We start from the raw sequence: 25,119 nt of genomic DNA, 5'->3' as shown, positions 1-25,119 counted from the left end.
CCTATGTCTAGTATTACACTTATTTGACTCAAGTGATAATCTGCAGCCAGCGCTCTACAATTAATCTCTTTCTTGAGGGTAGATATTGTGTACCGGCCTTCAGCACCTGATTACTCAATAAAGAGGTCTAATGGCAAAGAGTTTGAAATGTTTTCACAAACTTTAAAGTTCACTGAATATTCATGGTGTATTAGCCCAGAACAATTGTTGATAACAGCATGCTCATGCTGGAATCAATATATAAATCCCAGAAAATATCCACTAATTTGTTAAATTATCAATGGCAATCGTCCAACACTTAAAAAAGTGAAAGCATATGTTAGCTTAACCATTTCTCGATGACACTGTATGAAATTGAATGCCAAATTCGTTCAAAATGATGCCAAATTTTAAATTCTAAACGAGCCACTTTATACCCTTCAAAGGGCCGGTTTCTTGTAGAGGGCGATACCTTCGCACACTGATGACACCAACTTGAAAGCCCTCATAAATAAAAACTGTTCTTTGAACGCTGTCACTACATGTCAAAGTAACTCCATATTAGTTGTTCATTGATCCAGTAGATAGCGCTGCGCATTGACAAGGGCCCTCTATCGATATTTGGCTGAAGGTGGCTGTCAAAACAATCGCTCTGATTTCTTAGCTCACACTCACAGTCTGTAAATGAAACCGTCAAAACCATGGTGAGAGTGATTGTGAAAGCCCATTGGTTTCCTAATAGCAAAGGCGTGGTCATTCAACCCAATGAGATCGAGCACATTGACCAATTCTGCTCTCGATTAAGTGCCATTTTCAAGCGCCCCGTGGAACAAATTTGGACCCAATCCAACACGACCAACAACCCCACCTGGATTGAAATCGTGGACGGGTCCTTCATAAGGTTCTCAGGATACCATCCATCCATCCATCCATCGATTTCAAATATTTCTGTAGCCCAGGGTTCATGCTTTCTATTTCTGTTCTCTGGACTCCTTTCAATCTTTCAGAGATGATGACGAGATCTTTGTCAAAGGCCGGGATGACCCTTTGCCGGATGAGTCACAAAGTCGGAACTTGGCCAAATGGGTCCACTTGAATGTGGGTGGACGGACATTTATGACGTGCAAATCCACCATCAATCTCCGAGCTCCCGAGTCCATGTTGGCCCGGATGTTCCAATCCGAAGAAATGGGCGCCATTCCGCCCGGTCCCAAAGATTCCCAACAGGCCATCCTCATCGATCGAGAACCCGAATATTTTGGTCCCATTCTGAATTTCCTCAGAACCGGAACGATCTGTCTAAATGACGGGGTTAATGCCGAGGGTAAGGTTGACTTTGGGATTATGCTTTTAAAACCCCCAATCTTGTACTAAAAGTTATCAAGTGACTACAAGCTAAGGAAAGATAGAAAGAGCAAGTTCGGAATTAGGGCCCACCTAGGGCGTTTATTTGTCACTACTTAGTTTTGAAAAGGTGAATTTTGTAGCAGAAGTATGCTCAGGTTAGAATTGATTACATTTTAGATAGCTTGTTGAACAACCACGCTGAAAGGGCCCTAACGAAGAAATAAAAAGGAATAAAAATACCATAAAAAAACTATGTCCAACATCATCAGAGAAAGATGGCAGAAACAAAGCCCGAATATTTTCCACAAAAAGATAAAATCACTTTTTGAACTTCTTCATCGCTTCTGAGAATGAAATGCCCACCAATGAGAGATAAAAGATTTCTATTTTTTTGCTTGATCTGGTTTGCCCTTGAATTCATCAAGCCTTTGTAATAAAAAACTCGTCTAAGTCTGACTTGAAAGATGCCACTGGATCAACAAGGCCTACGTACTATTCCCTACGAATATTAGAGGGAAGCAAATTGAACAATGAAGACCACTTCCCTTCTTTCTCGGGCTCCTTCATTGTTTAAGCCCTCATAACAAATTCAGGCTAGTTCGAAGGTGCTTTTTAAACGATACAATGGACCCTAAATCCTGAGTTAGGACATAACTCATAGATCAACCTGAAAACGTACAGTATCCGATACCTTTCGTAGCCTCTGATTACTGTATAGTGTCAACTTCTTTGATCTCTCCCAAGACGAGAGATCCCTCATTCAGTTAATGTTTGAGGGAAACATCTTTGGGCCTGTTCCAGTATTTGCAAGCCTAGATGGGCGAAATATGTTCAAGATGTGGCTGAATAATCGACGGACAGAGGTGGCATTAGAAAGCTTGGGTGGCATGATCTTTGGACTTAAATGTATTTTATATGCAAGGGAGTGGCAACGAAATTTTGATGATTCTTTCTCTTCTTCGAAAAATGAACTGTAATCGCATTACCCTATAAACAACTCGTTCCTTTTTTCCCCTACCACAAGTTACTTCTTCAATTCTCGTGTAGCAACTGAGAGAGTCATAGAGCTTTTGAGCAAGAGGCATTCTCCCATGTCTTTTTGTAAATATTTGTCCAATGGGTACATTTCTCTTACCTACGTACATTTGGCATATGCCAAAATCTCAATTTGTTTGTCAGTTATGTAGAAAGATCATTGCTTAATATCCTAAATATTGGCCATTTGGATTTTAGGAGGGGTAACTGTATTGAATTGCAATGAACTACTCATTTTGGCCATCCAACATTTCCTTAGATGTGAGGACTACCCCTAAATCCTTCACGAATGAAACCTACAGAAAAAACTTTTTTTTTACTCAATTAACCACAAGTAGAGTGTTCAATGGTGTTGACCCGAATGATTTGATGTGACTGTAAGCTAAACCTAATCTGGAAAAGAAGAATAGGATTTCATCAAATTTTGTGACAAAATGAAGAAAGAGGGCTTGTCATTTGGACGGAAAGTAATGCTTCTCGGGTTACTAATTGGGAAAAGATACGTTTAGATGAAGGTCTACCAAAAAGAGTCCAATATTTGAAACAATTTCACATGTACAGGTGTTTTACAAGAAGCCAAGTTCTTCGGGATTGACGACGCCGTGCCATTATTAGAAGAAATGATTTTGCAACAAAAACAGAATCCGGATGACCAGCCTTTAACTCGGCGAGATATCATAGCTGCATTAACCACGGCTTCAACCGACACGGTGTTGCGATTTCAAGGGCTGAACATGGCCGGGGCCGATTTGTCCCGTTTGGATCTCCGACACATCAACTTCAAATACGCCAATCTCCGAGGAGCCAACCTATCGGGGGCCAATTTGTCTTGGTGCAATTTGGAACGGGCAGACCTATCCGAAGCCCAATTGAGCGGGGCGCAAATGTTGGGCGTCAAAATGATTTGCGCCAACTTGGAGCGAGCCACCATGAGAGAGTGTAACTTCGACGATCCTGCTGGAACCTCCGCCACTTTGGAGGGTAAAGTTTTTTTGATTGTGACATCGATCTCAGAATGATGATTGATTATTGATAACCCTCCAACTGTTTCAGGCGCTAATTTGAAAGGAGCCAACTTGAACGAGAGTCACATGAATCGAGTCATTCTTCGCGTGGCCACCTTAAAAAACGCCACCATGAAAGATTGCGATTTATGCTCGGCCGTTTTAGCCGGAGCCGATCTCGAGGTAATCATCCATGATCCTCTAGACTTCTGCTCCTCGCCGTGCTTGTTCCGAGTATGATATGTTTTCTTTTAAATTCCAGTTTTGCGATCTGTCGGGTAGTGATTTATGCGGGGCCAATCTGCGGGGCGCCAACCTGAAGGACACGATCCTGGCCTTGATGCAAACGCCTCTGCACATGTCGCAAACCATTCGGTGACACCACGCCTGATGTGACAATTATACCTACAACTACAGAGGACAACAATCTGGTTTGGGCCAAGCTGATTCCAATCAAGGGGTACTTAAAGCTTATTCATTGAATATATAAACTGAAGTTATGCATTCGCAAGCAATTATTCAAGAATAGACCGGATCAGATCGATGTTGTTGGTAATACTGATGGCATCTACGAGAGAGATCGATTTAAAAGTTCAGATGCTAAGTTTGGACTAGCAAACTTTACATTGGGGCGAACAATCCTACTAATCCTACCCCTACCAACGGCAAGGTAAAACAAGAAAGATTTTGGCAGATTTTTTTAGAAAAAAAATGGCAGATATTGATCAGGAAAGTCCCACTAAGTTTTTGGCTCGGTACGAACCCAATCAAAACCAGCCATCCGACTTGGGACTGGGGAGACGCCTTTTTATATCTATTGAGGGCTCCACGATGGCCAACCCGTGAGAAAGAACGATCAACCTCAGACGCAGATGGAAAAAAATAAATCTTATAATAGCAGGAAAAAAAAAACGATCTATCTAAGCAATAATAGTCGGGCCTGAGGCCCACCCGCATCGGTTATAATAGGGCGGGCGCGGGTTCGGGTGCGTTGGGCGTGAAGGTCAGCTTCATGGGCGGGTCTTTGGTGCGCCAACGGGTGACGTACACGAATTTGAGCGTGTGATCCTTGTAGAGCGGCTCGTCATTGCACGTAATGTCCACGTCTTTGTAACGCTCCATGGAGTTGAGTAGCTTCTTGGCGATGAACTTCTTCAAATGCGTGACCGTGGCCAAGGAGGAACAGCGAATATACTTGCGTTTGAGTCCGCCCTTGGGCGTGGCACTCCCGGCCGGACACTCGAGCAACAAATTGACCTGCTCGTCAAATCGGTGGAAATCCATGTTGGTATTGGCGTCGGGCGTCATCTGTTGCTCCTCCTGGGCCTTCTTCTGCTCCTCGTTCTCCTCGGCCATTTGGTCCTTGGGACAGGGTAGGCCTCGCTCGGCGTAGAAGGCCCGTTCCCGGTCGTATTCGGCCTTCTCCAACTGCGGCACGATCTTGTAGACCAGGTCCTGCATGGTGCGATCGAAGGCGATGTAGTCCAGCGGGTGGGACTGGTGGATCAGGTCCTCGCATTCCGGACACGTGTTGGCGTCCTCCAGGTGTTTGACAATGCAGCTCTTGCAGAAGGTGTGCAGACACTCGGTGACCGTGGTGGCGTCGATCAGATAGCCCTGGCAAATCTTGCACGTGATCATCTCGTTCAGGTCCCGCAGGAGACAGCGCTTCTCCATCGGGTCGTCCATCCTTCAGTCTCAAGCACCCACAGACCAATCCCACAAGCCCAATCCAACCCGCTGGAACCCCCGAGACGCTTCCGGAATCTCACTCCAAAGGCCAGCGCCAATCCAGCAGCAATCGATGACGTGACTGGCTTGAGACCACCCCAGATACGTCAAGGTCTAGATCCGTGATTGGTCTGGGTCTCGGCTACGGGTGCCCAGGGGACAGCTCGGAGGCACGTACGGCTTTCTCCGTCGGATTTGGTCGAGGGTGGAACCCGTGGAACCCCGGGGTCAAGCTCTGAACTCTCGAGTTTGGACAAAGTCAAGTCAGGCTAGCCCAATGTAGGAATGGCTCGTTGGGTCAGATCGTCCAATTCCACCAATCTCCTGGGGGTGTGGCACGAAATCGGCCTGGGGATTCTCCTAATGGCTGGCGTATAGTAATAAGGCGTTTGAAGGAGTTTGAAGATGTATTTTCTGTGGTAAGAAAACCCATGACAATCGATCAGATGCCTTTCACACTGGATTGAAAATGGGCCAATTTGGCAGCGCTGATCAAGTTCTCCGTTTGTTTGTGTCCCAATTAGATGAGATCGATCAAGCTAGACGCGCAAGTCCAATCGATAAAATGCGCTAAATTTGAACCATCCATCCAATCAATAAAGGGAACTTGACCTTGCATCTCCATATTTGATACTAAAACTATGCCATATGCCAATATGTGGTGGTTGGTGATTAAAAGTTTCCGGGAAAGAGCGTTTTAATGAGTTGGGGTATTCCTAGTGCTCGAATGTCTTGTTTTGACTAGTGATGGGTTTCGAACCGGAAAATCAGCTATTGAGCGGCCTGAAGAAAACTCGGTTAGGGCTCCCAAGTCAAACGAAAATGGGGTACAGAATGAAAAACCCAAGATCAGCCACGAGTTTTGGAGCAGCCCAAGTTCTGAGACCAAGAAAGGCAGGGTCACGTTTTGTGACCGAGGTCCTTGGAGCTGAAAAGCTGACATTCCGATTCGAAACACATCCCTAGTTTTTGACCTCGACCATTTCCAGGCCATAACAGCGCTGCCATTTGTGCCTTGTCGCCATCCAACCCTGGTAGCTCTGCACTTAGCCTCGAGGTTGGGTCGTGGGGTCGTCCATGTCCTAGGATGGGTTGAAGAATTGGTGCGAATTCATAAGTTGTTCAGTCTCAACAATTTAATCTTTCAGTCCCCCCTCAGCTAGAGTCTGGCATTTATGTTAGGGTGAAATGCTGGATGGTTTTTATGTGTTCACAGGCTTCATAGACTTTTGACATTTTTGGATACATCCCAGCGTTTCCCATATTATCGAAGTACGTACCAAGATCAGTGAATAACACAAGGGAAAAGCATCATGAAGTCATCCCATGTTATGGTCGCTGCCTCAAGGACAGTGACCAAGAGAATAAAAAAACCAGATTATAAATAACTTTGCCTGGGTGTCCAAGAAATCAATGGCAATTTTTAACAACTCCCATGCAACATCAAAAAGTACAAAAATAGTAACGGGCATTCAGTAGTGTTCGTGTATGAAAATGATTAAAATAAAAAGAGACCAAAAATCACCGAAGAGTAACCCAAGAAATGCGCAAGAGGCAAAAAGTACAGCTACAAAACAAAGACATACTGTTATTGGGAATTGCCTCTCAAAGTCATACCACTACTGAGCTATTTCTTCCAACCCCATATTTGGACTAATTTAGAACGAAATTTCATATTCCGTTTGCGTGTGATTATCTCGCTTTACTTCAGTTCCATGACGTTTAAGCATGATCACACTGTGGTACATGTGTGCCTTCTTTACAATACTTTGAACTGTGGGCACCCACATATGAAGGCACTAAGAGATGAATTTGTATCCATATCAATCCATATTGTGGACATGCACAATGGCAGGCCGGAGGTCGTCACTAAACTCCTTGGTTGGTCTTAGCCATGGCCAGATGTACAGCCACAACAACTTTTGATTAATTGATATCGAATCCCACACTAATTTGCACATTTATGATTAAGCAAAAAAGGATGATGTCATGAAAAACCCGATAGAACCTATGATGTTGCATCATCTGAAATTCATTTCTGATGCAATACCTGTCCATAATAAAATCCGTATGGGAACATTCCTTCCTTTCATTATGTTATAGGCAATAATTACAGATTTTTAGACAGACGTATGAATAATTCTGCCTTGAAGTCGATAAATATATCTGTATAGAAGCGACAATTGACGATGAAACGGAAGATGGACCACCATTCCATGTTTTCACCACCTGTCCATCCCATCGTGCCAACCTTGACTCGTACCTGACCTAATCTGCCGGTTTTCGCGTCATCCCTGGAATACCAGCTTGCCAGCTTGCCAGCATGTCAGTTGTTCCTTGATGGTCAGACAGTCCAAGTTTGCGGCTTCCGTTCCTTGCTTCAACTGAGTCTCGAAGGTGGAAATTGTTGGCTGGAGGGAAGTGAATTGCTCTATCCACCCGCCGCTCAAGTCCAATCCCACAGCACGCCTGAGCTACTCGGCTAAGACGGTGAGAGGGCGTGTTTCTCGCTTGTCTGTTGACGACCCGCACCCGCACTCTTTGAATGAAAGGGTGCGGAGGGGGCTGAGGAGACGCCCACCAAATGAACCCCACTCTTACTTCTTAATAGTTCATTCAGTTAGGTTGGCATTTGAGTTTTAGGACTGGCTACGAATTGTAACAGGATGTAATCATGCCAATTGCAAATGGTAAATGATACAATTTTCTGCGACTTTTTGAATCGGCACATTTGTCGTTCTTTACCGTGATGGTCAGGCGATAATTTCTTTTTTAACTGGTGTTATTTACGCTAATCTGGGTGACTTTTAATCGATTTGGAGGAACTTTGTGGTGCCTGGACCGACCCAAAAATAAGGCAAGAGAACAGAATAACATAGTCCATTGTATCTTCCCATCTTCCCTCTCCCTTTAACATTGAACATATTTTACAATTTTAAAATTTGCTGACAATAACCCTAAATCCATGATCGAAGATATCTTGGGTTAGCTAGTCAAACCTCCCACGATACTCCAACACGCCATTTCGTAGATCATAGCCAGGCCTCAGAAGGCCAGAGCTATGCTAAGTTTGGCTGGGCCTACGAATAACGTCACAAAGTAGTCACAGGGGGTTTTATTCCTTGATGAAGACTGCCAAATACTTCGAATCATGGCCGGCTTTGTTTTCAGGAAATCGTGGTCAGACCATCTTGAAAATGTCCGCCCGCGCCCCGCCCCCGACTCAGGCCTCTGAGGTACGTCAGGCTTTCATGGATTTCTTCAAGCACAGCCACAAGCACACCTATTGGCACTCGTCATCCACCATTCCCCTGGATGACCCCACGTTGCTCTTCACCAATGCTGGCATGTGTCAATTCAAGCCCATCTTTGTGGGCTCCGTGGATCCCAATGTGGACATGGCCAAGTAAGATGGAAGGCCTTGAAGGTCGGATGGGGCCGGACCCATGAGACTTGCACGGAACGGCTCGTCCGAGTTCAACTGCAAGTTTGATGGGTAGCCAAAAATAGCTTTCAGAGGAGACGTCGATTACACATTATAGGGCGACAATTGAAAATATTTTCTGGAAGCATTTAAATTGGAAAAGACATGATTTTGTTTTCTTCCAAGAAATCGGGTTATTTCGTCATTTGATTGGAAGTTTTGCAAAACAGATTTCATATGGTCGTTGCACATACTCTTTGGGCACATGAGCAGACCTGAACGTGCTTAGATTATTTTTCGCCCTTTATCTATTGATTTACTAAGCGCTTTAGCTTAAATAAAGCTCTCATATGAAGTGGAGTTTTGAATTTTCATGCTGTTCTACTAATTTGAATCAAGGAAAAGTTTGCCCTTTTTTCCACCGCATTATCATTCACATGGCAGTGGTTGCTTTTATATCTTGATTTGATGCATTCCTATTTAGCAGTATTTATTTCAAATTCCACCCAGGTTTCTCGTAAACTACGCGTCGGACTAATGCCAATGACCGAATAAATGGAGTTTGTTTAGGGTTTAAGAGCCTCTCCCACAAGGCAGCTTCCTCCATTTGATTGATGCATTTTGAAATAAATGCCCATATTTAAATCTCTTTGGACAGATTAAGCCGAGCTTGCAATTCTCAAAAGTGCATCCGTGCTGGTGGAAAGCATAACGATTTGGACGACGTGGGCAAAGATGTCTACCATCATACATTCTTCGAGATGTTGGGAAATTGGTCCTTTGGCGATTACTTCAAGACCGAGATTTGCACCTGGGCCTGGGAATTCCTCACGGAGGTAGATTACCCTACAAATCCCTTTCTGTCTCTCTCTCACACACTTGGTTCATCAACCATCTTGCCTTCTCTTTATTCGCACCTCTTTGAACCTTATTTGCAGGTCTGCCAATTGCCCAAAGATCGCTTGTACGTAACCTATTTCGGAGGCGAGGCTTCGGCCAATCTGGAACCCGATCTGGAGTGCAAGAACCTTTGGCTCAGTTTGGGCGTGCCCGAGTCCAAGATCTTGCCTGGGAATATGAAGGACAACTTCTGGGAAATGGGCGACACCGGACCGTGCGGACCGTGTTCTGAGATCCACTATGATCGGATCGGGGGCCGAGATGCGGCTCATTTGGTGAACATGGATGATCCGGATGTGCTCGAGATCTGGAATCTTGTGTTCATGCAATTCAATCGGGAACAAGATAAATCACTCAAGTCCCTTCCCAGGAAGCATATCGATTGTGGAATGGGTTTCGAGCGGCTCGTGTCCGTCCTTCAAAACAAACGCTCCAACTATGATACCGATATATTCGTCCCCATCTTTGAGGCCATTCAAAAAGCCACGGGGGTTCCTGCCTACCAAGGGAAATTGGGGTCCGAGGACCCCGACAAACTGGACATGGCCTACCGGGTGATTGCCGATCATATTCGAACTTTGACCATTGCCTTGGCCGATGGGGGTCGACCGGACAATGTGGGTCGCGGATACGTTCTGAGACGGATTCTACGACGAGCCATTCGATTTGCCACCGAGAAACTGGACGCCAAACCGGGATTCTTATCGGGTTTGGTGGATGAGGTCGTTCAATTATTGGGCGATTCATTCCCCGAGCTCAAGAAAGATCCCCAGAGCACCAAAGACATCATCGACGAGGAGGAGATTCAGTTTTTGAAGACCCTGAGTCGCGGTCGGAAGCTGCTCGATCGCACCATTGCCAAATTGCCCGAGGGCACCAAGGTCTTGCCTGGGGACATTGCTTGGCGATTATACGATACCTATGGTTTCCCAGTGGATCTGACTGAACTCATGTCCGAGGAAAGGGGTCTCAAAGTGGACTTGGAGGCCTATGAAGTGGCCAAACAAGCCGCTCAATTAGCCAGTCAAGGCATCTCTGGCACTGTCGAGGACAAACTTGCCCTGGACGTGCATGCCATTACTGAACTAAATGACAAGTCGGTCGAACCCACTGACGATCTGCCCAAATATGCTTACCATGCCGAGAGTGACGATCCCAAGGCCAACTATGTGTTCGAAGCCTGTCAAGGAAAGGTGGTTGCTTTGAGGAAGGACAAGAAGTTTGTGGACATGGTCGAAAATGAGGAATGTGGAGTACTCTTGGACCGGACTTGCTTTTACGCCGAATCCGGTGGACAAATCTTCGATGAAGGTTTCATGGTCAAAGAGGGAGACGAGTCCGTGGAGTTCAAGGTGAAGAACGTCCAGGTTCGCGCTGGCTACGTCCTTCATCAAGGTCACATCGAAGGCCAGCTCAAAGTCGGAGAAGTGTTGAACCTACAAATCGATGCCATTAGGCGAAAGAACGTGATGAACAATCACACGGGAACTCACATCCTTAACTTTGCTCTGCTAGCCTCTTTGGATTGCGAACCCGAGCAACGAGGCTCATTGGTTGCCCCAGATAAGTTGAGGTTCGACTTCACGGCCAAAAAGGCATTGACCATTGAGCAGGTCAAGAAGGTCGAGACCAAGGCCAACGAGATGATTGCCAGGAACGAGGAGGTCTTTGCCAAAGAGTCTCCTCTAGCCGTTGCCAAGGCCATCCTGGGTCTTCGAGCCGTGTTTGACGAGACCTATCCCGATCCCGTACGTGTAGTTAGCGTGGGAGTCCCTGTGGAAACCATGGAAGCGGATCCCTCCAGTCCTGCCGGGTGCAAGACCTCGGTCGAGTTCTGTGGAGGCACTCATCTGAAGCGATCCGGACACACGGGACACTTCATCGTGGCCTCGGAAGAAGCCATCGCCAAAGGCATCCGACGGATCATTGCCCTCACCGGACCCGAAGCTGTGAAGGCCATCCAAAAGGCTCAATTACTCCAAAGCCAAATGGAGTCGGTCAAGGCGACCATCCAAGATGCCAAAAGCTCGCTCAGCCAAAAGGAGATGGTCAAGTTGATCACCGATCTGACGGAGGATATCAACTCAGCTACGATCCCGTATTTGCGCAAATATGAGATGAGAAACGAACTCAAGACCGTCAAACAGACCATTGACGACAAGGATCGTGCTCGGAAGGCGGCTTTGATGACGGTAGTGGTCGACTTTTCGAAAGCTCTTCTCACCTTGAACCCTCATCTACCGTATCTGGTTTATGAGCTCAATGCCTGCGCTCAAAACAAGGTCTTGGATGGGGCCTTGAAGCAGGTGAAAGCCATCACGCCCAACATGCCGGCCATGTTCTTTTCGGCCGACCCAGACGACGGTAAGATCCTCTGTATGGCCCAAGTGCCGAAAGAGGTGATTGCCAAAGGTCTCAAGGCCAATGAGTGGTGCCAACAAGTGCAGAGCCTGATCGACGGTAAAGGAGGTGGGAAGCCTGAAAACGCCCAAGCCAGTGGATCTAACGTAAGCGGCCTGAAAGAAGCCATGAAGGCCGCCGAAACCTATGCCCAAAGCAAATTGGGCGTGTCCCCACCCGAAATCAAGCTTCCCGGAAGTGGAGACACGTAAGGTGGCTTGTTGATTGTCGTCCAGTATCATCCCAGTTGATTTGTTATTTAGCAGGTTTTTATACTTTTATTTACCACTCTTTTCCTATTTTTGTGTGCTCAAAGCTGCGATTCAATCGATCATGCTAATAACAGTAATGATAGTACTCAGAATTTGACCCGTTTGATACATGATTTCGTGCCAATTCCAATCGATACACTGACCGTTTAGAACGCGTGACTGTCAGCCCTTCTTTGCTCGACTTTTTTTGTTGTTGCTTTGAACATTGCTTGTTCCCTCCGTTTTGCACTTGACGACGCATCTCAACGGGCTTTCCTCACATTTTGCATGATGATGATGATGGTGACTAACGAAAGCCTCAGCTGAAATTATTCCACACTCTGTTGCTGTCTGTGCTAGGCACTCAATAACTTTTAAGTTGTGAGCCTAAAGAGTGGCCTTAAACCGCGGAGATTTCGCCAGGTAAGTGCTATTGACACGAGACAACAAGCACCCTCAAGAGCCATCGATTGGAGATGAATGGGGAACTACAAATCCAGTGGAACAAGACAATCCGATTTCGAGATTAATAGAGAGCAAGGAACGTTGCTTTACAAATGTGACACCAGGGGGGGTTCGTTGGCTTTCACCTTTATCACAATCCAAGATTCACTCATTCACTTTAAGAAATGGGCTGTGTTCATGAAGCTTCAAAATATCGATATTGAAATATCTTCACTCCTCATCTTTCTATTCTAACGAAGAAAAATGATCTATTATTAGGATGTCCAAGCCTTTTTCAGATACTATCACAAGTGACTGCCACCAATGAGTGCAAAACTAATAAAATGCACAAAGACGATGCTTTGCATATGATCGTAGAGTTTGGGGACCAAGAGCATTGAAGTGTGTCTTTGGTTGTATTCTCGTATGCACTCAAGTGCTTGAATGTGTGGGTCCTACAGGGTCAAGACCAAAAATATCTTCTCTCTACTTACGCCACCTGGGTTCAAGGCTTGATTGATCTATGCAAAGAATGGGGGATTTTGTTGAATTACGAAACTATGTCCTTTGTGAAACCTTATTTTGTTCTCACGCTAGCCCAAGAAGCAGTGTTGGCCGAGCAAATAACCAAATGTTGCAATAATTGGTTTTACCTTATTTTTTGATTAAAAAAAAATCAAATACTTGGTTTGATTCGTTTAGTAATTTTGGCCAAGTTAGGGAATAAAATATTTGGCAACTCCTGAACAGTGGTGTCGGAAAACTTCTTTCGATTATGTATTCAAATATTCGTATTGTCTGCAAAAGAAAAAAAAAACCTATCCATTTTGTTGCAAGTTATCATGCAACTTGTCTTCATTCTGGCAAGAGTTGTCGGCAATGAATGACGAAAATTGCATCATGTATTAAATTGGAGAAAGTAAGCTTTATGCACTCGTATTCATACATGGAAAACTCGGATGAAGATTAATTGAAATCAGGGAAGCAATGGGTACAACTTGCTTGTAGGAAACATATTCATGCCTAGTTCATAAAAGTACATATCATACTTTTCATTATCCTTTACGTTTTAAAGACTGTTTGATCTCCGGGCATGTTATCGTTAAATTGATGCAATATTTGTTGGATGGTTTTTTTACCATTGATTTGAAGAGGTCAAGATTTGAAGGGAAATTTGATGGTTTTAAAGCCATCTAACAAAGAAGTTAAACATCCAATCTTCTTTAAACTGTGGGACGTGACAAGTTATTGTAAATTTTATGTTTTTACCGTTTTGTCTGGGATCATCCGTGTGCATGCCAAAAAGATTGGTGCCTTGATTTGTATGCCACCCTTATTTACTCAAGTCAACCCTGATGTTAGCTTTTTTATTTAACCTTTACTTGAAGCAAATGATGTCCTTATATGAATTAGCTAACCAAAAGAATTTACTCCTTTTAACGTTTGAAATCGTTTTATACTACATACCGTGTGTCCAGAAATTGAGTTCCTCCTCCTTTATTTGTTTAAAACTGCCAGGATAGGTCCATGAGTTAAGCAATTGCGTACTTCGGTAGCCACACTAAGCTCAGTATAATTTCTGAAGCGATTGATCGCAATTTGTTATGACTTCTTGTGATTTTCAGCCAAAATCTGTCTCCACCCTTTTGACGTTTTTATTCAGAGCACCGAGATTGATTTTGAGCTTCAAAGTAATAAACTCCTTTTAGCTATGGTTTGAAATGGAAAGTCATTTTCCATACCAAGCCTAGTCATCAAGCAAGATTTAGAACCAAAGGCCAGAATTAATTAAGTATTCTGGTGTAAATAGAATCTTAATCATAAAAACTGGCGCCTACTTCTCATTAGTTTGTTCAAAGGTAATAAATTGAATACTTCGCAAAAGACCTGATGTTGAAGACGTGTAAATTCAAGAGAAGAACTCAATTTCTGGACACTCTGTACCTCGAGTAGAGTTTCTGGCTTGTAAACATGTCTTGCCGTTCTTGGCCAGTTTATTACCAATACGGTCGGTAACTATTGAAATAAGCGGGCACTTTTGAGTGACAAAGGGAATGCAATAGTTGTATATGTATACTATATAATCATATTAATCTGCATATTGAATTTGTATGTGGCATTATAGATAATGCGCTTCTACCATGGGCATTATTTAGCAAGTGGCAATAAGCAACGAACAATTAGCTTTTGTTACATTTGTGCAAACAAATCAAGAAATAATGAGGCTTTCGTATTTTGACACAGACTTACACAAATCTATTAAAATTAAATTTTCCTTCGTAACATAAATTAAAACGTCTATGATTTATCTTTTTTTGGATGAGGCTTCAGTGCACATATATATGCATGGATGTTCAATTTTCCTAACCATATATCAAACCGTCACTTAGCTAGCTTGTGATTTTGCATACCATTAGATATCCAACTAAAATCGTGGAAATTGGTAGCTTTGTTGTTGCTTATAGCAAAGGAGGTTGCTTTGCCATAAACTTCCAAAATGACGATCGTGGTAAAGTTTTTCCTTCTCGAATGAATCGCACTTGCAGAGACAATGATCAATCTCCATTTACTATGATATGTATTGAACTTGATCATGTTGCAATTTGGCATGCAAGTTCCTTCGTGATTGATCCAGTCAAGAAGAGTTAGTTCGGTGGCCTCGTTGGATCCGATACGATGACAATCTATATCTGACTTGTTTCCTTAAACGGAGCAAAGCAATCCTGAATCAATTGTGAAATATGAGCTCGATCTCCTTGGTGAAACAAGCCATTTAAGAATTTGTCATTTATTGCCATCTATTTTAGACGAGAGAGGTGTAATTATTCTAAATTATTGAGGACTCTACATTGTGAAAATAGGTCTGGGAATATCTTGTTCAAAGTCATTAACACTGAATCAAAGTTTGCCCGAAAATAATAGGCTTCAAAGACCCTGTTTCTTGGATGAAAAGAAAGATTTGTTCCACAAACGGCACCACGTCTTCTTAAATGAAGATTTAGTGGAATCTTTTTTATGTTTGCTGCCAACAAATGTAGTATTAATGTGTACATACGAGAGAAAGTCGCTCGTTGCAACTGAAATGCGGATGGTAATTTGTCTCTTTCAACCAATTTTCTCGGGAAACGTAATCGCTTTCTCGGAACAAGCCCCATGATGGCCTCCGAGGTCAGTCCTTCATGGCTTTAAAGTGACAGAAAAAGTCGTCTAGTCACTGTCGTAATTTGGGTCCTTAGTTAAAGATGCTTGCATTTGATGTCGCTCGAGGTTATTGAACACGGTCTAGTTCTTCAGATGTACCATACACCCTCGTCCTAAAGAATCTCTGAACCCAAAGTAGACTGAGCTCAATTTGAACTCCAGGGATTTTTCCAATTTCAGAATGGCACACAAACTCAAAACTCGTGATGACGATCCACTGAGGAACGAAACCCAGGAAGAGTCGTCGCCCATCCGTCTCAAGTGTATCGACAGTACTCCTTCCTTAGCCATTATCGAGGTAGTATGTCAATACATGAATATCCCGCTCCAAAAATTACCGTCCACCAACGGCGAACCGCTTCAACTCGAGATCGCGCCCAGTTCCATTCTGACTCATTCGATTCCAATTGCGCTCTTCTTATGCAGCAATTCCAAACTCGGAGATGGGTATCTGCCCAATGATCCAAGTTTGATCCTCCAATGGATGAATTTTGCCCGGGACACGGTCCATAATACAATGTGCTCAATCTGTTCCACCTCGACGGAGCAGCAGCAGCAACAGCAACAGCAACAACAACAGCAACAACAACGACAACAACAGGATCAGCCGCCTCGTTCCACGTGTTCCACGGCAACAAGTTTGGCCGTGGATCTGATGGAGACCATGAATGGTGTTCTGAGAGATTCCACGTATCTAGTTGGCGAACGGCTCTCTTTGGCGGATGTGTTCATGGCCATTGAATTTCTACCATTGTGCCAAAATGCTGGATCGGAATGTAGTCGAGAGCGATTTCCCAATCTCCTACGATGGCTCAATACGTGTATCCATCGGAAGGAATTCGTTCGAGTTCTGGGAAACATTCCTCGATTGTCTTGAATTGAATATGTAAAGGATGGAATCAAATCAACCGTCGACGACGATGATGTTGTTGAATAAGATAATAAATGGAGAAAAGTATCAGGCGAGTCTTCCCTTTTAGATTGATTGTTAATCCTTGGGTGGACTATCGTTGCGGTCCCATGGGATCAAATAATAATGGAACATGTTCCAAAGTCGGGTTTGCTCAAGTTCTGATTGGGGACCGTGAAGCGAAAGAAAAGTTTGATTCCTTCAGGGGGACTTGAGCATAATTGAAAGTCAATGCTCGACTTCGTGATTGACAATAAAGTGAATGACGGGAGATCGACTCACTCGAAGTCACCGCCTGTCTATTGCACCACACCTGGTGAGTGCTTAGAATTGCTGGTCTAACGTATAGGAAGTAAACTAGCGAAAATTCACATAAAATGCTTGGATGATTCCTGATCTGTATTTGAGACTCTACGCTAATGATTGACGCAAAAATGATGGAATGAACTTTCTCCGAGAGCCGGCTATTGTGAGTTTGAAGGTTGTTTGAGCCAATTGAATGGAGATCACACCAAGTCTACTACCCACGACTTATAGTTTCAATTGATCTTGCTGGCTGAATTGGCAGTTCGCAAAGAGCTCTATTGGAGGAAGATGTGCCCTAGAATTCTCGAACTAACTTGGAGACCTTGACATGAAAGAGGTTAAATCAGAGTTGAGACGATCACCAGTAGGTAGTACGCTCGTAAAACCGGACTTTCAGCCTCATGCAAATGTTGTGAAGAAAACTCAAGTTTAAATCAAAGCCATGCCCTGTATATTTCAATGTCTTCGTCTTGTGAATTGACGAAAACCTGTTCAAAAGTCCTGTTATAACAATTAACAAACGCAAATGCATTTTAACACAGACCAAGCCACACCAAGAGAAAGTGATCCAGTAAGAAGGCTATTATTTATAAAGCATGGGTGGCTGTTGAAAGGCTCTTTTGGTATGGAAGGCAGTTACTGACGGCAGAGGGCGTAGTCATCAATTGGCGTCAGCTGATGATTTCTAATATAAACTGAAGTAAAAAAAAACACACAAAATCGTTATTAATCTTCTTCTCCTCCTTTTAGTGGAACTTTGGACAAAGCACGAACTTCTGGAAATATGGACTGTCAACGTGCTTCCCGCCAAATTGGCTTCTTCGTGGTCATAGCAACTCTGAGCCAATTTTCGAATTAAAATAAAAAATAAAGGAATGTAGATCTCATTAAATAAAGGTAAAGGATAGAACCTCAAACGATGAGTCAGATCCAAATAAAACTAAACTCATCGTCTGTTCAAAATCCTCGAAAAATCCAATGAAGTTGTAGCTGTTGAATAGCAATCATCAAGTGGAATGATAAAGCCACTGCCTTTCATTATCATAATCATTATTCTTTAATACGACAGATTTGTCATTGGACTATTGGTAGATTCACACATTTACATGATGACGTGTCTTCCCTACTACGATGTCTTCTCAATGAAAATTTTCGATTATTTGGCAACAAGATCTACAACGAAATTTGGAGAATTTTGGATTGTCACCTCAGGTGTGTAAAGTTCGTTTCCAATTAGTATTACGTATAGTGTGATGTCATCCAGGGTTTTGAATAGAAATGCCACTTAAATTGGGCTTGATTTTAATTATGTTATTATTTAAAGACGAATCCTCTTCAAAAGGGTACACGAATCCTGAGAAACAAGAGAAGCATGCTACAAAATCGATCGATCGGTCTAGCTTATCGTCTTGAAAGCCTTTCAATGTCTGCTCGAAGAGAAAGGCGGTCGGTCTGGATTTATGCCAAGTTGAAAACTGAACAACCCTCTCATGGATCCATGATATTATCTGGTGTGCTGAGATTGGTTTGTATTCACGAGATATCTATCGTACCTTCAAGTTTTTCCCATGGACACGATTTCACTCAAATTGGCTGAGGAAAATACCGTAAGTGCGGACATGACCTCTATGTAAGAAGGGCTTTGAGCAACCTGGTTTCCTCATTCGTATTTCCGAGTTAGAATTGTATCGGCTACTGTAGTGAGTGCACCCTACTAGCCTTCACTAGATACCTCAAGTACTTTAGGGTCTCTAGTAGAGCTGGGGCGAGTCTGGACTCGAGTCCGAGTGTACTTGAGTCTTTTGATCGATTTTGGAGAAATTGGCAGGACTCGAATCCGGACTCGTCAAAAAGGCTATTCATTTTTCTACAGATTTGGTCAGGAAACGTGCTTTTCAGAAAAAATCAGAAAATCAAAGGACTCGCCCCAGCACTATCTCACTACATTTTCACTCTACGTCTTTTTGGTGTCTGCTTCTTACTCCCTAAATAAGGTTGAAGCATCGCAAAGTAGTCAGATAATCTGTCAAGCCTTGCCAATAATCCGATAGCCACTAGAAGGGATCATTTTACCTACAAAAGTAACTGGCATATATCTAGACTGAACTTGCTAATAACAATATACAGTCTGAAGCCATGCACATTCGGGCCCCACGCCAATAACAGAAGAAAGCAGATTTGTGGATCAATTCAACTTTCGAGCCTCAAGTCTTGGTGATGAGCTTTGGTTCATATGGCAACCAAGACATCCACACTCAAAACAGGCTTTCTTCAGATATCTAGTTTGCCAGAAGCCTTGGCCATTGTCCCAGGGTCTGCTCGTTGGAACCTTGTCAAACTCGTCCCTCAAAATGGCACCTCGTGAAACAGACGTTGGTTCACAGACTCCCAAGCGATTGAATCGTTTCACCCGGTTCACCAAGTCGCTCACTTTGGGTAAACTACAGATTAATAGATTACATGGGATTATAGCTGAATGAATGACAGGGGTTCTTAATGGCACTGAATGTGTGGTTTCAGGTCGGAAGATGAAGAAAAAGCGCGAGGGTAAAATGGTGGAAACCCTGGATGGGCATTATGACGGAATCAATTGCATGGCCTTGAACGTGGACGAGAGCATTTTAATCACCGGATCCGAGGATAAGAGTGCTAGAGTCTGGATGATTGGCGACGAGGATGAAGAGGAGGAAATGTTCGAGGACAAATGTTTGGGAGTTCTGGAGTAAGTCATATCCATTTCCTTCAGGAATTGTACGAGATCACTTTGGCAAATCGACAATTGTAACACTCCGTGCCAGGCTTAAGACCAGAACTGATCTGAGGGTCCAATTCATCTTTTGATTATTTTTGTCTTTCATGAGATTGGACTTTCTTGTGATAATGTTGAGCGTGGTGATTAAAACTAAAGGTTTAGCTGAAGGCGTTTTTTCAGTTATTAGTGTCATTTTGAGTTTGACAGTAGAGCTAGGATTGATAAGTCAGGGATGGCCGAAAATGAACATTTGATATTTGATTTTATTTATGTCAAATTTATTGTTACGGCTACAAATAAATTACTTCTTTTTTTCCCAGTAAAAGATGCGGAGGATGATCAAGCTGAGATCAAGCTTTTCCCATTTTGTATGGCATTATGTTTCCATCATATAACTATAAGAATTTTCCCGGTTTTTAACCAATGCATGGGAATGAGATCCCAACAAGTCGTGTCATGTCTGGTAAAATATAATGAGTTTGAATAGGCGTCTTTAATTTTGAACTTTCAATGCTAAAATACATTTTTTGCATTGTGAAATACAACGAGTTTGTACATGGGAATTTTGAACCGAATATTTTTGTTTCAATTTATTGTTCCTTAAAAAGAACTGAGTGAATATCAGAACAAATTGAGCTTTTACAAGGGGGACAATATAAAATGTCCCTTCAAAACTAGGTAGCATTATGGGACCCCAGGGAAAGGAACGCCAACATTTTACATCAGCTTATACCTCCAAAACCTTGGACGCTTGAGATAAGAACCAACCAATGATTTGAGGTTGTCGGGTTCTTGTTCTCGACCCCAAGAAGAGACTCAAACAAAGGGTCAATACATTGTGTTGTTAATGTGCGTTTTCTTTACAGAGGCCACAATGGCTACATCACATGTGTGTCCGTCTTGGACCACTTTGTTTATACGGGATCGGCTGATGCGACCATAAAAAAATGGGATCTCATCACCTGCGAGTGTCTCTACACGTACAAGGGACATAATTCCAAGATACACAAGTGAGTCGAGAGGGTCAATATTGACCGAAAGATTTACTAATTGGAACAAAACACACAGACTCAAACGCACCACAGTACATAAAACACCCGAAATAACCATCCTTGATTGGCCTTTATCAAATCGGCCACCACGAGGATGGCATGGTGGGAAACGGAACACCTCAACAGGATATCCGATAAGATATCCCAAATATGTCAGAGGGAACTATTGTGCACATGATATTGTCAACTGTTTCCATTTGTCTATCCACAGGATATTGGTCACAGATGAGCTAATCTTTTCCACCTCACATGATCGCACAGCACGGGTTTGGTACAACAAGGCAGAGGATCACCCCAAGCCTTGCATCAGGACCTTCAAGGTAAAAAAGATAAGGTCGATCGTTCATTGTACGTATGTCACATACTTATACACAAGAGTAGAAAGTTCTCGTGAGCATTGCTTTTCCAAAATGCACTTACGTCCGCCCTATAAGAGCATAATCCTCACAATAGACTTTGAAATTACCATCCACCACTGGCCTTTGAATACCCTGAATATTATGCCATTAACTATATAAGCTTTAATTATGGATGATCGGCCTTTTTCTGCGCTCGGACAAAGTTATGCTTTGAAGAAAATGCACTTGGTCATACTTCATCACATATTTATGGCTACCTGGACAGGAAGCTTTAGGTTCCAACATGGAACTTTGGCCTTTTCTTGACTCATTTATCTCTCGCCGGTTTTTTTGGGTTGTCGAAGGGCCACGCATATTGGAGAGCCATCAAGCTTGAAACAAATTGTTTTAGGGCCACGGTCACGCCGTCTACCCACTTATCTATTTGCCGTATATGAGTGAGGCCAACGAGGAAGAAGACAATGACAGAGCGGAAGATGAATTGATTCATCCATCGGATTTGCTCATCACAGGCTCAGCTGACACCAGCATCAAAATCTGGAATCTCTTCAGCGGCGAGTGCCTCAAGGTAACAACGATTGGCATACTATGTCGTAGTATCTACGTTTACCCTCTGTCTTAGGGCCTTTGGGCCCGAACGAAATGACTTAGAGAGCATGGGATGCACGGGTTCAATCAACCTTTCCTCCCAAGAGGAACCGTCGAAAGGCAGTGAAATGACTTGGAAAGTCAAATGCCCATTTTCGTAATAGGAACGGAGGAACTTGGGTCCTTTTTGGCCTTTGTTCCGGACCAGAAACACGAGCTTTTGGGTGCTTACTCATCATACATAAAAGATTGGGTTCCTTCCAGACGCTGAGGAACCATACGGGGTCAATAATCGCTATGTCCACCGATCCGAAGGGAAAAGTTCTCTACACCTGTGGCTCGGACTCATTTATCAAATACTGGGACATCAAGACAGGGAAACAAATCAAGGTAATTCGAAGAATAGCCAATGAAGCCTTGGCCTCAAGGCCAACAATAGCCTTCCCCCCCCCCTTTCCTACTTTGAAGTGGTTCATTACCCTTGATGGTTGGTTTTGTACTATACCACCGCAGTATACAGTATTGTGTACTTGCGGAGATTTCATGTCACGCTGAAACAACTTGTTAAAAGGACGATTCTAATAGGGACATTTTTTGTACTTGTAAAAACAATTTTCGATGTGCTAATATTGGTTTTAATTCGTTTGGATGGAATTTGATTGGCATTGTTAAGTTCATCTGCAATCCTCTGTTTTTCGGCAATCGTTGTTTGTTTTGTTTTCCAACAATTCCTTGACTTTTTATGGAATTTCGATGGATCATGACTTGTGCTATTTTGATTTTTATAAACTTTGTGCGTCCGGCCATGGTTAGAAAATCCACTTCCCACAAACAAATGCCAAAATGTCATGGAAATTGAATTCATCCTTGCCATTGCTTGGCACACTGTGCCATGTTGAGGTCCGAATACTTTCAAACTTTCTGGAAACAACAAAGAATGTTCCCAGTTTAATTGGACGGCACCAAGCATCCCGATTGATCTTGAAACCCGACCCCAATCTGAGTGAGCTCTATCCAGTTTCTTCACTCGTTCGTCTTTCACAGAGTATTGACGCTCATCGATCAGCCATCGTGTGCATGCATATCAATCATCGACTCATGTACACCGGATCCCAAGATGGTGTAGGTAAAAGCTGGGTCACCGAGTTTGGCGACAACACCGTCAACTACACTGGCCACTCCATGTCAGTGACTGTCATGAAGTTCTTCAAAGGATTGTGTAAGTTTGATACTGAAAAAAAGGCCACTGCATCTCCCGAAAGTGAGTGCTTATCTGTGGCTGTCAGCTTTCGAATTGCACTTTAAAACTTTCTAACAAGAACAAACAGAGCGATGACGGATGATAAACTTGGCATCAACATTTATCATAGCTCGCAAGATTTACTGTGGTGTTTTCTCATTTCTCACTTCCCTCAAACACAACTGGATTTGAAAGTCCATCTTGGCCAATTTCTAGTGATAACCGGATGTGGTGATGGGGTGATTCGTTGCTTCGACGCCAGATCGGGGTATTTGTTGCGCACCTTCTCTGGTCACCCTGGAGCCATAATTGCCATCCAGACCGCAGGGGACAAGATATATTCCGCCACCACCGATGGAACCGTTCGGGTGTTTGATGTGGATTGGAAATTCGTCAAGTAAGGGGTTACAAATCATGGTCTCAATTGTGCTTGTCAGCTTAGTTCATTCTATTTGCAGGGCCTATTTGGCCGTTCTGTCGGGAGAAGTGGAGAATGTATTAGGCGAGGAGCAGGAGCTCTTCTCCGATGAAGAGCCTGAAGAAGAAGAGGAAGAGAAAATGGCCGTTCCACTTGTGGACCCTAACGTGGAAGAGCCCGAAGAAGACGTCCCAGAAGAGAATTTGCTCGAGGAATTGGAGGAGAGCGAAAATGATGGAGCAAATGATGGGGAGGACAAAGAAGAGGGGGATGAAGAGGGGAACAAGGAGGAAGGGCCTGAGGAAGGAGAGGAGGAACAACAAAATGAAGAGGAGACGAAGGACGACGAATTGGATGTGCTCGAAAGCGAACTTCTAGCTCTATGAATGTTAATACGATGTAATCTATTTTTATGATTGACTTATGAGGCAACAAGATCAAATTGGTTTCGGAACAATATAATTCTGATTTATTCTCTAATATTGGCACAGAACATAGAATTTTAGGCTCAATGAAACCTAAGGAAGGGTTCTTAAAGAATAATGGACAATTAGCACTTTCCACAACAATTGGATTCATTTTTCATCAGTTTTTTCTAGGAAGGGAAAAGAGACAAGAACAGGTGATGCGTACTAGAGACTGGCAACAGAACAAGTTTGTCATAACAATGATTGGAGTGAGTACAAGTTTCGGAGAGATTCCACCAATCGCTTGAAATGGATGACTATAACATGGCGATCCTACAACTACATCTTTCCATTACAATCTGGATATTTCTTTCTTCCGATTCTGCCGCTCTTGAGCTGAGCCTCAAATCAAATCAAATAAACCAGGGTGGACCATTTACATGCATCGTATATGGACCGTCTCGGAACTCAGGAACTCAGCCACAGTAACCGCAGTAGCAACAATGTTAGAAAGGTGGCGTAGAAACGGGAAGGAGGGGAAGTACGTAAACAGCGACGCCAAATGTGGTCAAAATATGCTTGATGGATGGTATTGGGTAAGAAGGTAGAATAGCTTTGTAATTGGATCCAAGAGTTCATGTGAGACCAGGGTGGAACCATTCATTCATCAGTGGTGGACAACGTCGATGAACAACAACCGGGACGATCGGGTTGCAGGTGGAGATCTTGATCGAGAAGGGGCAAGCTAGGAGAGAAGATAATGACTCGGGAAGGTTAGGAGAATGAATACATGTGCAGATTGCATGCTCCTAACTACCATATGGACAAGGGTTGGCACTAAATCAATCAGGCGAACCAGGGCATCATCATAGGGTGACGTATTATGATGCTCGATTAATCTCTCGTGTGGATCAATCAAAAGGGTAAAATCATTGAATGATGAAAAAGGTCAGAGAACGACGACGTCATTGTTGAAATAAAATAATTACTGACTGAGTGTAACTTAGACCTTCATGTGGCTATTTTCTCAAGATTGTTGATTTGTCAAGCGTGATGGAATTTTACAAAAATATTAGACTTGTTTAAACCAATGCTATGACAATACTGTAAGAGGGGCTTTCAGAAGAATAGCCTTCTTTTCAGCATAGTTCGTCAAAGTCCAATTTGTAGAAGTGATTATTTTTTTCCTGAAATAACAGAAAAGTGTGCTACCAAAGCTAATGTTTAGTCACCTTGTGATTTCCTAGCAGTTCTTGTCCATTTTGTTGGTGAAAGACAATCATCTTGTGTTCTGAAAGGAGAGAGTAAGAGGAAAATGAGGTCACAGCACTGCAATGCCAATATTTGTTCCAATCATTGTTCCACACTGAC

General features: G+C 43.3%; 4 protein-coding genes and 1 long non-coding RNA gene across 7 annotated transcripts; 3 read left to right on the top strand and 2 right to left on the bottom strand.

The window, feature by feature from the left end:
- The first annotated feature begins 564 nt into the window (after positions 1 to 564).
- Positions 565 to 3,909, top strand: LOC131881431 (BTB/POZ domain-containing protein KCTD9-like). Its single transcript, XM_059228284.1, has 5 exons — positions 565 to 880; positions 987 to 1,303; positions 2,923 to 3,342; positions 3,415 to 3,548; positions 3,628 to 3,909. Exons 1-5 carry the CDS (start codon positions 681 to 683, stop codon positions 3,742 to 3,744), a joined length of 1,188 nt encoding a protein of 395 aa, XP_059084267.1. The 5' UTR covers positions 565 to 680; the 3' UTR covers positions 3,745 to 3,909.
- A 329-nt stretch (positions 3,910 to 4,238) lies between these two features.
- On the bottom strand, positions 4,239 to 5,387 carry LOC131881432 (polycomb group RING finger protein 3-like). The gene has a single exon (XM_059228285.1). The coding sequence runs from the start codon at positions 5,052 to 5,054 to the stop codon at positions 4,326 to 4,328; it is 729 nt and encodes a 242-aa protein (XP_059084268.1). The 5' UTR covers positions 5,055 to 5,387; the 3' UTR covers positions 4,239 to 4,325.
- A 689-nt stretch (positions 5,388 to 6,076) lies between these two features.
- Positions 6,077 to 16,689, top strand: LOC131881428 (alanine--tRNA ligase, cytoplasmic-like). 3 transcript variants are annotated; one of them, XM_059228282.1, is made up of 6 exons: positions 7,409 to 7,586; positions 8,268 to 8,502; positions 9,179 to 9,356; positions 9,459 to 12,028; positions 15,897 to 16,014; positions 16,143 to 16,327. In XM_059228282.1, the coding sequence occupies exons 2-6, from the start codon at positions 8,294 to 8,296 to the stop codon at positions 16,176 to 16,178; spliced, it is 3,111 nt and encodes a 1,036-aa protein (XP_059084265.1). In that variant the 5' UTR covers positions 7,409 to 7,586; positions 8,268 to 8,293; the 3' UTR covers positions 16,179 to 16,327. The 3 variants fall into 3 exon arrangements, with proteins under 3 accessions (XP_059084264.1, XP_059084263.1, XP_059084265.1); XM_059228281.1 differs by lacking the exon at positions 7,409 to 7,586 and adding an exon at positions 6,077 to 6,199 and having other exon boundaries at positions 15,897 to 16,689; XM_059228280.1 differs by having other exon boundaries at positions 7,407 to 7,586; positions 15,897 to 16,689.
- Positions 16,690 to 18,422: 1,733 nt separating this feature from the next.
- LOC131880069 (WD repeat-containing protein 86-like) lies at positions 18,423 to 23,821 on the top strand. Its single transcript, XM_059226576.1, has 10 exons — positions 18,423 to 18,539; positions 19,208 to 19,368; positions 19,453 to 19,654; positions 20,551 to 20,694; positions 20,948 to 21,056; positions 21,487 to 21,663; positions 21,948 to 22,073; positions 22,728 to 22,902; positions 23,140 to 23,320; positions 23,382 to 23,821. The coding sequence occupies exons 2-10, from the start codon at positions 19,284 to 19,286 to the stop codon at positions 23,725 to 23,727; spliced, it is 1,545 nt and encodes a 514-aa protein (XP_059082559.1). The 5' UTR covers positions 18,423 to 18,539; positions 19,208 to 19,283; the 3' UTR covers positions 23,728 to 23,821.
- LOC131880070 (uncharacterized) lies at positions 23,784 to 25,045 on the bottom strand. The gene is made up of 2 exons (XR_009373232.1): positions 24,981 to 25,045; positions 23,784 to 24,493 (listed from the first exon to the last, which is right to left on the bottom strand). It is a non-coding gene; the product is annotated as an uncharacterized LOC131880070 (long non-coding RNA).
- Positions 25,046 to 25,119: the final 74 nt, after the last annotated feature.

The sequence above is a fragment of the Tigriopus californicus genome, chromosome 5, assembly GCF_007210705.1.
Source record: "Tigriopus californicus strain San Diego chromosome 5, Tcal_SD_v2.1, whole genome shotgun sequence".
NCBI lineage: Eukaryota > Metazoa > Arthropoda > Copepoda > Harpacticoida > Harpacticidae > Tigriopus > Tigriopus californicus.
Note: the sequence above shows the minus strand (reverse complement) of the source record. Positions and strands in the feature narration are given on the sequence as shown.